The sequence below is a fragment of the Crinia signifera genome, chromosome 6 (genome assembly GCF_055691185.1).
Source record: "Crinia signifera chromosome 6, ASM5569118v1, whole genome shotgun sequence".
NCBI classification, from domain to species: Eukaryota; Metazoa; Chordata; class Amphibia; order Anura; family Myobatrachidae; genus Crinia; species Crinia signifera.
Window position 1 is genome coordinate 58,476,114 of NC_139222.1, and position 14,368 is coordinate 58,490,481.

At 44.1% G+C, this 14,368-nt stretch overlaps 1 protein-coding gene across 1 annotated transcript; it reads left to right on the forward strand.

The window, feature by feature from the left end:
- Positions 1 to 10,062: 10,062 nt before the first annotated feature.
- Positions 10,063 to 11,003, forward strand: LOC146006951 (ragulator complex protein LAMTOR4). Its single transcript, XM_083145384.1, has one exon. It carries the CDS (start codon positions 10,082 to 10,084, stop codon positions 10,376 to 10,378), a length of 297 nt encoding a protein of 98 aa, XP_083001510.1. The 5' UTR covers positions 10,063 to 10,081; the 3' UTR covers positions 10,379 to 11,003.
- Positions 11,004 to 14,368: the final 3,365 nt, after the last annotated feature.

A 14,368-nucleotide genomic window follows, 5' to 3' on the forward strand; every position in this document is an offset into this window, starting at 1 on the left:
CATACCCTCCCTCTGCCACCCACCCGCCCAACTGAAAGCCAGCCATTAGACATGCACAGATAGTTCTGAGGGTCTGTCTGTGATGTCATAAAGGGCCTGCTGATCAATGGGCAGCTTTCTGATTGGCTGCTGTATTTGATTGACAGATGGAAGCTGGCAGCTGATTGGCTGTCTAGCCTAAAGTGCTTTACACACCTCCCTGATGGTACCACTGGCTAAGACTCCACCTCAGCTCATTGGGTAATGAAAAATTTAGAACAATTGATGGATGAAAGCAGGCAGGCCGGCCATTTTGGGACGCTCATTGGACTTGTTTCATGCAATGCACCTTTGTATTTTCACATGCATTCGCTTCATGCTGTAACCACTGTGCATAAAAATTTGGAAACATGGCATACAGTGTATCATTTGGTGTCTAAGTCATGTTTCCCATGTTTTCCCTTTCCAGATACAAGCCCGTTTGAGTGTTTGGGGCACTTTTTAGCTAAAATCATCCTACGGGGCCTAACTGCATATGGTAAAGCCTGCCTATTTTGAATGGTGTAGTGGCCCCTGCAACCTCCAAAAATTTCAGGACTTACTTCCCCAATAACCTGCTAACTCACCCCTGAAATACATACTTAATCACCCTATTTTGTTCATTGGACTCATTTCTCATTTGAAATGCCCATTTTTGGGGGGCCAGAAATGTGCGTCTTTAAAAGGTGATTTCTACGATACCCCACTTTTGCGCGTCGGACCTCAACTTTTCCCATAAACGCAGAAAAACCGCAATTTTCAGGAGAAACGAGACAGACATCCCCTCCCTCTGCCACCCACCCGCCCAACTGACAGCCAGCCATTAGACATGCACAGATAGTTCTGAGGGTCTGTCTGTGATGTCATAAAGGGCCTGCTGATCAATGGGCAGCTTTCTGATTGGCTGCTGTATTTGATTGACAGATGGAAGCTGGCAGCTGATTGGCTGTCTAGCCCAAAGTGCTTTACACACCTCCCTGATGGTACCACTGGCTAAGACTCCACCTCAGCTCATTGGGTAATGAAAAATTTAGAACAATTGATGGATGAAAGAAGGCAGGCCGGCCATTTTGGGACGCTCATTGGACTTGTTTAATGCAATGCACCTTTGTATATTCACATGCATTCGCTTCATGCTGTAACCACTGTGCATAAAAATTTGGAAACATGGCATACAGTGTATCATTTGGTGTCTAAGTCATGTTTCCCATATTTTCCCTTCCCAGATACTAGCCCGTTTGAGTGTTTGGGGCACTTTTTAGCTAAAATCATCTTACGGGGCCTAACTGCATATGCTAAAGCCTGCCTATTTTGAATGGTGTAGTGGCCCCTGCAACCTCCAAAAATATCAGGACTTACTTCCCCAATAACCTGCTAACTCAACCCTGAAATACATACTTATTCACCCTATTTTGTTCATTGGACTCATTTCTCATTTGAAATGCCCATATTTGGGGGGCCAGAAATGTGCGTCTTTAAAAGGTGGTTTCTACGATACCCCACTTTTTCGCGTCGGACCTCAACTTTTCCCGTAAACGCAGAAAAACCACAATTTTCAGGAGAAACGAGACAGACATCCCCTCCCTCTGCCACCCACCCGCCCAACTGACAGCCAGCCATTAGACATGCACAGATAGTTCTGAGGGTCTGTCTGTGATGTCATAAAGGGCCTGCTGATCAATGGGCAGCTTTCTGATTGGCTGCTGTATTTGATTGACAGATGGAAGCTGGCAGCTGATTGGCTGTCTAGCCCAAAGTGCTTTACACACCTCCCTGATGGTATCACTGGCTAAGACTCCACCTCAGCTCATTGGGTAATGAAAAATTTAGAACAATTGATGGATGAAAGCAGGCAGGCCGGCCATTTTGGGACGCTCATTGGACTTGTTTAATGCAATGCACCTTTGTATATTCACATGCATTCGCTTCATGCTGTAACCACTGTGCATAAAAATTTGGAAACATGGCATACAGTGTATCATTTGGTGTCTAAGTCATGTTTCCCATATTTTCCCTTCCCAGATACAAGCCCGTTTGAGTGTTTGGGGCACTTTTTAGCTAAAATCATCCTACAGGGCCTAACTGCATATGCTAAGGCCTGCCTATTTTGAATGGTGTAGTGGCCCCTGCAACCTCCAAAAATATCAGGACTTACTTCCCCAATAACCTGCTAACACTCCCCTGAAATACATACTTATTCACCCTATTTTGTTAATTGGACTCATTTCTCATTTGAAATGCCCATTTTTGGGGGGCCAGAAATGTGCGTCTTTAAAAGGTGATTTCGACGATACCCCACTTTTGCGCGTCGGACCTCAACTTTTCCCGTAAACGCAGAAAAAACGCAATTTTCAGGAGAAACGAGACAGACATCCCCTCCCTCTGCCACCCACCCGCCCAACTGACAGCCAGCCATTAGACATGCACAGATATTTCTGAGGGTCTGTCTATGATGTCTTAAAGGGCCTGCTGATCAATGGGCAGCTTTTTGATTGGCTGCTGTATTTTATTGATAGATGGAAGCTGGCAGCTGATTGGCTGTCTAGCCTAAAGTGCTTTACACACCTCCCTGATGGTACCACTGGCTAAGACTCCACCTCAGCTCATTGGGTAATAAAAAATTTAGAACAATTGATGGATGAAAGCAGGCAGGCTGGCCATTTTGGGATGCTCAGTGGACTTGTTTAATGCAATGCACCTTTGTATATTCACATGCATTCGCTTCATGCTGTAACCACTGTGCATAAAAATTTGGAAACATGGCATACAGTGTATCATTTGGTGTCTAAGTCATGTTTCCCATATTTTCCCTTCCCAGATACTAGCCCGTTTGAGTGTTTGGGGCACTTTTTAGCTAAAATCATCCTACGGGGCCTAACTGCATATGCTAAAGCCTGCCTATTTTGAATGGTGTAGTGGCCCCTGCAACCTCCAAAAATATCAGGACTTACTTCCCCAATAACCTGCTAACTCACCCCTGAAATACATACTTATTCAACCTATTTGGTTCATTGGACTCATTTCTCATTTGAAATGCCCATTTTTGGGGGGCCAGAAATGTGCGTCTTTAAAAGGTGATTTCTACGATACCCCACTTTTGCGCGTCGGACCTCAACTTTTCCCGTAAACGCAGAAAAACCGCAATTTTCAGGAGAAACGAGACAGACATCCCCTCCCTCTGCCACCCACCCGCCCAACTGACAGCCAGCCATTAGACATGCACAGATAGTTCTGAGGGTCTGTCTGTGATGTCATAAAGGGCCTGCTGATCAATGGGCAGCTTTCAAATTGGCTGCTTTATTTGATTGACAGATGGAAGCTGTCAGCTGATTGGCTGTCTAGCCTAAAGTGCTTTACACAGCTCCCTGATGATACCACTGGCTAAGACTCCACCTCAGCTCATTGGGTAATGAAAAATTTAGAACAATTGATGGATGAAAGCGGGCAGGCAGGCCATTTTGGGACGCTCAGTGGACTTGTTTAATGCAATGCACCTTTGTATATTCACATGCATTCGCTTCATGCTGTAACCACTGTGCATAAAAATTTGGAAACATGGCATACAGTGTATCATTGTGTGTCTAAGTTATGTTTCCCATATTTTCCCTTCCCAGATACAAGCCCGTTTGAGTGTTTGGGGCACTTTTTAGCTAAAATAATCCTACAGGGCCTAACTGCATATGCTAAAGCCTGCCTATTTTGAATGGTGTAGTGGCCCCTGCAACCTCCAAAAATATCAGGACTTACTTCCCCAATAACCTGCTAACTCACCCCTGAAATACATACTTATTCACCCTATTTGGTTCATTGGACTCATTTCTCATTTGAAATGCCCATTTTTGGGGGGCCAGAAATGTGCGTCTTTAAAAGGTGATTTCTACGATACCCCACTTTTGCGCGTCGGACCTCAACTTTTCCCGTAAACGCAGAAAAACCACAATTTTCAGGAGAAACGAGACAGACATCCCCTCCCTCTGCCACCCACCCGCCCAACTGACAGCCAGCCATTAGACATGCACAGATAGTTCTGAGGGTCTGTCTGTGATGTCATAAAGGGCCTGCTGATCAATGGGCAGCTTTCAAATTGGCTGCTTTATTTGATTGACAGATGGAAGCTGGCAGCTGATTGGCTGTCTAGCCTAAAGTGCTTTACACAGCTCCCTGATGATACCACTGGCTAAGACTCCACCTCAGCTCATTGGGTAATGAAAAATTTAGAACAATTGATGGATGAAAGCAGGCAGGCAGGCCATTTTGGGACGCTCAGTGGACTTGTTTAATGCAATGCACCTTTGTATATTCACATGCATTCGCTTCATGCTGTAACCACTGTGCATAAAAATTTGGAAACATGGCATACAGTGTATCATTTGGTGTCTAAGTTATGTTTCCCATATTTTTCCTTCCCAGATACAAGCCCGTTTGAGTGTTTGGGGCACTTTTTAGCTAAAATAATCCTACAGGGCCTAACTGCATATGCTAAAACCTGCCTATTTTGAATGGTGTAGTGGCCCCTGCAACCTCCAAAAATATCAGGACTTACTTCCCCAATAACCTGCTAACTCACCCCTGAAATACATACTTTTTCACCCTATTTTGTTCATTGGACTCATTTCTCATTTGAAATGCCCATATTTGGGGGGCCAGAAATGTGCGTCTTTAAAAGGTGGTTTCTACGATACCCCACTTTTTCGCGTCGGACCTCAACTTTTCCCGTAAACGCAGAAAAACCACAATTTTCAGGAGAAACGAGACAGACATCCCCTCCCTCTGCCACCCACCCGCCCAACTGACAGCCAGCCATTAGACATGCACAGATAGTTCTGAGGGTCTGTCTGTGATGTCATAAAGGGCCTGCTGATCAATGGGCAGCTTTCTGATTGGCTGCTGTATTTGATTGACAGATGGAAGCTGGCAGCTGATTGGCTGTCTAGCCCAAAGTGCTTTACACACCTCCCTGATGGTATCACTGGCTAAGACTCCACCTCAGCTCATTGGGTAATGAAAAATTTAGAACAATTGATGGATGAAAGCAGGCAGGCCGGCCATTTTGGGACGCTCATTGGACTTGTTTAATGCAATGCACCTTTGTATATTTACATGCATTCGCTTCATGCTGTAACCACTGTGCATAAAAATTTGGAAACATGGCATACAGTGTATCATTTGGTGTCTAAGTCATGTTTCCCATATTTTCCCTTCCCAGATACAAGCCCGTTTGAGTGTTTGGGGCACTTTTTAGCTAAAATCATCCTACAGGGCCTAACTGCATATGCTAAGGCCTGCCTATTTTAAATGGTGTAGTGGCCCCTGCAACCTCCAAAAATATCAGGACTTACTTCCCCAATAACCTGCTAACTCTCCCCTGAAATACATACTTATTCACCCTATTTTGTTAATTGGACTCATTTCTCATTTGAAATGCCCATTTTTGGGGGGCCAGAAATGTGCGTCTTTAAAAGGTGATTTCTACGATACCCCACTTTTGCGCGTCGGACCTCAACTTTTCCCGTAAACGCAGAAAAACCGCAATTTTCAGGAGAAACGAGACAGACATCCCCTCCCTCTGCCACCCACCCGCCCAACTGACAGCCAGCCATTAGACATGCACAGATAGTTCTGAGGGTCTGTCTGTGATGTCATAAAGGGCCTGCTGATCAATGGGCAGCTTTCAAATTGGCTGCTTTATTTGATTGACAGATGGAAGCTGTCAGCTGATTGGCTGTCTAGCCTAAAGTGCTTTACACAGCTCCCTGATGATACCACTGGCTAAGACTCCACCTCAGCTCATTGGGTAATGAAAAATTTAGAACAATTGATGGATGAAAGCGGGCAGGCAGGCCATTTTGGGACGCTCAGTGGACTTGTTTAATGCAATGCACCTTTGTATATTCACATGCATTCGCTTCATGCTGTAACCACTGTGCATAAAAATTTGGAAACATGGCATACAGTGTATCATTTGGTGTCTAAGTTATGTTTCCCATATTTTCCCTTCCCAGATACAAGCCCGTTTGAGTGTTTGGGGCACTTTTTAGCTAAAATAATCCTACAGGGCCTAACTGCATATGCTAAAGCCTGCCTATTTTGAATGGTGTAGTGGCCCCTGCAACCTCCAAAAATATCAGGACTTACTTCCCCAATAACCTGCTAACTCACCCCTGAAATACATACTTATTCACCCTATTTGGTTCATTGGACTCATTTCTCATTTGAAATGCCCATTTTTGGGGGGCCAGAAATGTGCGTCTTTAAAAGGTGATTTCTACGATACCCCACTTTTGCGCGTCGGACCTCAACTTTTCCCGTAAACGCAGAAAAACCGCAATTTTCAGGAGAAACGAGACAGACATCCCCTCCCTCTGCCACCCACCCGCCCAACTGACAGCCAGCCATTAGACATGCACAGATAGTTCTGAGGGTCTGTCTGTGATGTCATAAAGGGCCTGCTGATCAATGGGCAGCTTTCAAATTGGCTGCTTTATTTGATTGACAGATGGAAGCTGGCAGCTGATTGGCTGTCTAGCCTAAAGTGCTTTACACAGCTCCCTGATGATACCACTGGCTAAGACTCCACCTCAGCTCATTGGGTAATGAAAAATTTAGAACAATTGATGGATGAAAGCAGGCAGGCAGGCCATTTTGGGACGCTCAGTGGACTTGTTTAATGCAATGCACCTTTGTATATTCACATGCATTCGCTTCATGCTGTAACCACTGTGCATAAAAATTTGGAAACATGGCATACAGTGTATCATTTGGTGTCTAAGTTATGTTTCCCATATTTTCCCTTCCCAGATACAAGCCCGTTTGAGTGTTTGGGGCACTTTTTAGCTAAAATAATCCTACAGGGCCTAACTGCATATGCTAAAACCTGCCTATTTTGAATGGTGTAGTGGCCCCTGCAACCTCCAAAAATATCAGGACTTACTTCCCCAATAACCTGCTAACTCACCCCTGAAATACATACTTTTTCACCCTATTTTGTTCATTGGACTCATTTCTCATTTGAAATGCCCATTTTTGGGGAGCCAGAAATGTGCGTCTTTAAAAGGTGATTTCTACGATACCCCACTTTTGCGCGTCGGACCTCAACTTTTCCCGTAAACGCAGAAAAACCGCAATTTTCAGGAGAAACGAGATAGACATACCCTCCCTCTGCCACCCACCCGCCCAACTGAAAGCCAGCCATTAGACATGCACAGATAGTTCTGAGGGTCTGTCTGTGATGTCATAAAGGGCCTGCTGATCAATGGGCAGCTTTCTGATTGGCTGCTGTATTTGATTGACAGATGGAAGCTGGCAGCTGATTGGCTGTCTAGCCTAAAGTGCTTTACACACCTCCCTGATGGTACCACTGGCTAAGACTCCACCTCAGCTCATTGGGTAATGAAAAATTTAGAACAATTGATGGATGAAAGCAGGCAGGCCGGCCATTTTGGGACGCTCATTGGACTTGTTTCATGCAATGCACCTTTGTATTTTCACATGCATTCGCTTCATGCTGTAACCACTGTGCATAAAAATTTGGAAACATGGCATACAGTGTATCATTTGGTGTCTAAGTCATGTTTCCCATGTTTTCCCTTTCCAGATACAAGCCCGTTTGAGTGTTTGGGGCACTTTTTAGCTAAAATCATCCTACGGGGCCTAACTGCATATGGTAAAGCCTGCCTATTTTGAATGGTGTAGTGGCCCCTGCAACCTCCAAAAATTTCAGGACTTACTTCCCCAATAACCTGCTAACTCACCCCTGAAATACATACTTAATCACCCTATTTTGTTCATTGGACTCATTTCTCATTTGAAATGCCCATTTTTGGGGGGCCAGAAATGTGCGTCTTTAAAAGGTGATTTCTACGATACCCCACTTTTGCGCGTCGGTCCTCAACTTTTTCCCGTAAACGCAGAAAAACCGCAATTTTCAGGAGAAACGAGACAGACATCCCCTCCCTCTGCCACCCACCCGCCCAACTGACAGCCAGCCATTAGACATGCACAGATAGTTCTGAGGGTCTGTCTGTGATGTCATAAAGGGCCTGCTGATCAATGGGCAGCTTTCAAATTGGCTGCTGTATTTGATTGACAGATGGAAGCTGGCAGCTGATTGGCTGTCTAGCCTAAAGTGCTTTACACACCTCCCTGATGATACCACTGGCTAAGACTCCACCTCAGCTCATTTGGTAATGAAAAATATAGAACAATTGATGGATGAAAGCAGGCAGGCCGGCCATTTTGGGACGCTCATTGGACTTGTTTAATGCAATGCACCTTTGTATTTTCACATGCATTCGCTTCATGCTGTAACCACTGTGCATACAAATTTGGAAACATGGCATACAGTGTATCATTTGGTGTCTAAGTCATGTTTCCCATATTTTCCCTTCCCAGATACAAGCCCGTTTGAGTGTTTGGGGCTCTTTTTAGCTAAAATCATCCTACGGGGCCTAACTGCATATGCTAAAGCCTTCCTTTTTTTGAATGGTGTAGTTGCCCCTGCAACCTCCAAAAATATCAGGACTTACTTCCCCAATAACCTGCTAACTCACCCCTAAAATACATACTTAATCACCCTATTTTGTTCATTAAGCTTATTTCTCATTTGAAATGCCCATTTTTGGGGGGCCAGAAATGTGCGTCTTTAAAAGGTGATTTCTACGATACCCCACTTTTGCGCGTCGGACCTCAACTTTTCCCGTAAACGCAGAAAAACCGCAATTTTCAGGAGAAACGAGACAGACATCCCCTCCCTCTGCCACCCACCCGCCCAACTGACAGCCATCCATTAGACATGCACAGATAGTTCTGAGGGTCTGTCTGTGATGTCATAAAGGGGCTGCTGATCAATGGGCAGCTTTCAAATTGGCTGCTGTATTTGATTGACAGATGGAAGCTGGCAGCTGATTGGCTGTCTAGCCTAAAGTGCTTTACACACCTCCCTGATGGTACCACTGGCTAAGACTCCACCTCAGCTCATTGGGTAATGAAAAATTTAGAACAATTGATGGATGAAAGCAGGCAGGCCGGCCATTTTGGGACGCTCATTGGACTTGTTTAATGCAATGCACCTTTGTATTTTCACATGCATTCGCTTCATGCTGTAACCACTGTGCATAAAAATTTGGAAACATGGCATACAGTGTATCATTTGGTGTCTAAGTCATGTTTCCCATATTTTCCCTTCCCAGATACAAGCCCGTTTGAGTGTTTGGGACACTTTTTAGCTAAAATCATCCTACAGGGCCTAACTGCATATGCTAAAGCCTGCCTATTTTGAATGGTGTAGTGGCCACTGCAACCTCAAAAAATATCAGGACTTACTTCCCCAATAACCTGCTAACTCACCCCTGAAATACATACTTATTCACCCTATTTTGTTCATTGGACTAATTTCTCATTTGAAATGCCCATTTTTGGGGAGCAAGAAATGTGCGTCTTTAAAAGGTGATTTCTACGATACCCCACTTTTGCGCGTCGGATCTTAACTTTTCCCGTAAACGCAGAAAAACCGCAATTTTCAGGAGAAACGAGACAGACATCCCCTCCCTCTGCCACCCACCCACCCAACTGACAGCCAGCTATTAGACATGCACAGATAGTTCTGAGGGTCTGTCTGTGATGTCATAAAGGGCCTGCTGATCAATGGGCAGCTTTCTAAATGGCTGCTGTATTTGATTGACAGATGGAAGCTGGCAGCTGATTGGCTGTCTAGCCTAAAGTGCTTTACACACCTCCCTGATGGTACCACTGGCTAAGACTCCACCTCAGCTCATTGGGTAATGAAAAATTTAGAACAATTGATGGATGAAAGCAGGCAGGCCGGCCTTTTTGGGACGCTCAGTGGACTTGTTTAATGCAATGCACCGTTGCATATTCACATGCATTCGCTTCATGCTGTAACCACTGTGCATACAAATTTTGAAACATGGCATACAGTGAATCATTTGGTGTCTAAGTCATGTTTCCCATATTTTCCCTTCCCAGATACAAGCCCGTTTAAGTGTTTGGGACACTTTTTAGCTAAAATCATCCTACAGGGTGGTTGTGAGCAGAGGCTGCAGACATGACCTCCACCCTCACTCAGGGTCTTGAGCGGATCCCAGACCAGATGGGGTACTTGGTAATGAGCGATGATGGGGTTCTAGCGAGTGCTGGGGACTTGGAGAATGACGAACGCTTAGCCGGAGTAATTAGAGAGATGGTAGCCACTGCATGCAGCTTTCACGGATTGGGGGACCAGATACCGTTCAAGCGTATGAGCATCGTGTTTGGGGAGCACTCCTTCCTGGTCACCATCTCTGGTCAGAAGATCTACGTGGTGAAACGTCACAACGTTGTCCGGGAACCGGTAAATGTTTAGGGGCGGAGTTCCTCCCTCCCGCTCCTGATGTCCCATCTTCTACCAGAAACTCTCCAGCATTAGGATGCACATCCCCCGGAAGGAAAGATTAGTTCATCTTCAATTCTTTTGTTCGTATTTAAGGATTTTTGTAAAATAAATGTTTGATCGGAATGTATAACCCCAATTATAGACCGTCATTGCGTGCTAACAAAAGGTGATTCAAATATGACAATTGGGGTTTGATAGAATTATTGGCTTATGCCAGGAGCGCCAGCTTTCATCCTGTATGGCTATATTATTTATAGTGAACGTGTTGGCAAAACCAGAGCTGGTGGCTGACAAACAGAAGCAGTACCTTATCCACCACCACATAACTACACCTGAGGGTGACATACAAACACAACTTACAGATGTGTCCAGATACATCTAGCCCAGGTCTGGCCGACCTGTGGCTCTGTAGATGTGGGACTGCGGTTCCCAGCATGCCCTGCCACAGGTTTAACAATACCTTATGGCAGAACTGTGGCAGGGCATGATGGGATTTGTGGTTTCAAAACATCTGGGGAGCCGCAGGTTGGCCTTGCCTGATCTAGCCTCCTTTCACATTAAACAGCCCTTCTACACACAGGGTAGTACCGGGCGTCATTAACCCCTTCCTGACAGAGCTAGTTTTTGCGTTCCTGACAGAGCCATTTTTTTCAAATCTGACATGTCTCACTTAAGTGGGGATAACTTTTTTTTGCTTTTACTTATCCCAGTGATTTTGAGATTGTTTTTTCGTGACACATTGTACTTCAAATTAGTGGTAAATTTGGGTCGATACAGTCTGTGTTTTTTTGTGAAAAATACCAAAATGTCGTGAAAAAATGGAAAATTTAGCGATTTGCAAAATGTTAAATTTTCTGCTTGTGAGACAAATAATCATACCACTCAAAATAGTTAATAACTAACATAGACCATATGTCTACTTTATGTTTCCATCATTATTTCAACTTCCTTTTAATTTTTTGGGACACTAGGAGGCTTACAATATGAATAGCAAATTCTCAAATTTTCAAGAAAATTTCAAACACTGATTTTTTTAGGGACCAGTTCAGTTCTGATGTGACTTTGAGGGACTTGTATGTGAGACACCCCCATAAATGATGCCATTTCAAAAACTGCACCCCTCACAGTATTCAAAACAGCATTTTGAAAGTTTGTTAACCCTTTAGGTGTTTCACAGGAATTAAAACAAAGTGTAGGTGAAATTTCAAAATTTCATTTTTTTTGCAGATTTGCAATTTTAATACATTTTTCTAAGGAACACAGTACATTTTACTAGAGAAATGAGACTAAAAATTGATTCCCCCAATTCTTTTGTTTTCAAAAATATCCTATATGTGGCCCTAGTGTGCACGTTGACCAAACCACAGGCTTCATAATAGAAGGAGCACCTACTTGATTTTGGAGCCTCCTTTTTATGAGATTATTTTTTAGGCACCATGTAGGTTTCTAGGCACCATAAGATGCTAAAATTTAGGAACCCCCCCACAAGTTACCCCATTTTGCAAACTACACCCCTCAGGGAATTCATCTAGGGGTATAGTGTACATTTCAAACCCCCAGGGGTTTCACCAATTGTGGTACAACTGGGCAGTGAAAATGAAAAATTACATTTTTTACACAAAAATGCAGTTCTGGCTCAAAATTTTTCATTTTCACAAGGAATGAAGGAGACAAAGCACCCCAAAATCTGTGCCCCAATTTCTCCCGAGTACGGCAATGCCTCACATGTGACCAAAAAATACCAGTTGGGTGCATGGCAGGACTCAGAAGGGAAGGAGTGATTTTTGGATTTTGCAGCTCAGATTCTGGTGGAATTTTGGTGGGTGCTATGTCGCATTAGCAAGACCCCCCAAGCACCAATACAGTGGAACCCCCCCACAAGTGACCCCATTTTGCAAACTACACCCCTCAGGGAATTCATCTAGGGGTATAGTGTACATTTCAAACCCCCAGGGGTTTCACCAATTTTGATACAAGTGGGCAGTGAACATGAAAAATTACATTTTTTTACACAAAAATGCAGTTCTGGCTCAAAATTTTTCATTTTCAGAAGGTATGAAGGAGAAAAAGCACCCCAAAATCTGTGCCCCAATTTCTCCCGAGTACGGCAATGCCTCACATGTGAACAAAAAATACCAGTTGGGTGCATGGCAGGACTCAGAAGGGAAGGAGTGATTTTTGGATTTTGCAGCACAGATTTTGGTGGAATGAATGGTGGGTGCTATGTTGCACCAATACAGTGGAACCCCCCCACAAGTCACCCCATTTTGCAAACTACACCCCTCAGGGAATTCATCTAGGGGTATAGTGTACATTTCAAACCCCCAGGGGTTTCACCAATTTTGATACAAGTGGGCAGTGAACATGAAAAATTACATTTTTTTACACAAAAATGCAGTTCTGGCTCAAAATTTTTCATTTTCAGAAGGTATGAAGGAGAAAAAGCACCCCAAAATCTGTGCCCCAATTTCTCCCGAGTACGGCAATGCCTCACATGTGACCAAAAAATACCAGTTGGGTGCATGGCAGGACTCAAAAGGGAAGGAGTGATTTTTGGATTTTGCAGCTCAGATTCTGGTGGAATTTGGTGGGTGCTATGTCGCATTAGCAAGACCCCCCAAGCACCAATACAGTGGAACCCCCCCACAAGTGACCCCATTTTGCAAACTACACCCCTCAGGGAATTCATCTAGGGGTATAGTGTACATTTCAAACCCCCAGGGGTTTCACCAATTTTGATACAAGTGGGCAGTGAACATGAAAAATTACATTTTTTTACACAAAAATGCAGTTCTGGCTCAAAATTTTTCATTTTCAGAAGGTATGAAGTAGAAAAAGCACCCCAAAATCTGTGCCCCAATTTCTCCCGAGTACGGCAATGCCTCACATGTGACCAAAAAATACCAGTTGGGTGCATGGCAGGACTCAAAAGGGAAGGAGTGATTTTTGGATTTTGCAGCTCAGATTCTGGTGGAATTTTGGTGGGTGCTATGTCGCATTAGCAAGACCCCCCAAGCACCAATACAGTGGAACCCCCCCACAAGTGACCCCATTTTGCAAACTACACCCCTCAGGGAATTCATCTAGGGGTATAGTGTACATTTCAAACCCCCAGGGGTTTCACCAATTTTGATACAAGTGGGCAGTGAACATGAAAAATTACATTTTTTTACACAAAAATGCAGTTCTGGCTCAAAATTTTTCATTTTCAGAAGGTATGAAGGAGAAAAAGCACCCCAAAATCTGTGCCCCAATTTCTCCCGAGTACGGCAATGCCTCACATGTGAACAAAAAATACCAGTTGGGTGCATGGCAGGACTCAGAAGGGAAGGAGTGATTTTTGGATTTTGCAGCACAGATTTTGGTGGAATGAATGGTGGGTGCTATGTTGCACCAATACAGTGGAACCCCCCCACAAGTCACCCCATTTTGCAAAGTACACCCCTAAGGGAATTCATCTAGGGGTATAGTGTACATTTCAAACCCCCAGGGGTTTCACCAATTTTGATACAAGTGGGCAGTGAACATGAAAAATTACATTTTTTTACACAAAAATGCAGTTCTGGCTCAAAATTTTTCATTTTCAGAAGGTATGAAGGAGAAAAAGCACCCCAAAATCTGTGCCCCAATTTCTCCCGAGTACGGCAATGCCTCACATGTGACCAAAAAATACCAGTTGGGTGCATGGCAGGACTCAAAAGGGAAGGAGTGATTTTTGGATTTTGCAGCTCAGATTCTGGTGGAATTTTGGTGGGTGCTATGTCGCATTAGCAAGACCCCCCAAGCACCAATACAGTGGAACCCCCCCACAAGTGACCCCATTTTGCAAACTACACCCCTCAGGGAATTCATCTAGGGGTATAGTGTACATTTCAAACCCCCAGGGGTTTCACCAATTTTGATACAAGTGGGCAGTGAACATGAAAAATTACATTTTTTTACACAAAAATGCAGTTCTGG

Excerpts from the sequence above, each read along its gene's own strand:
- LOC146006951 (XM_083145384.1), top strand. The coding sequence starts at position 10,082 with ATGACCTCCACCCTCACTCAGGGTCTTGAGCGGATCCCAGACCAGATG.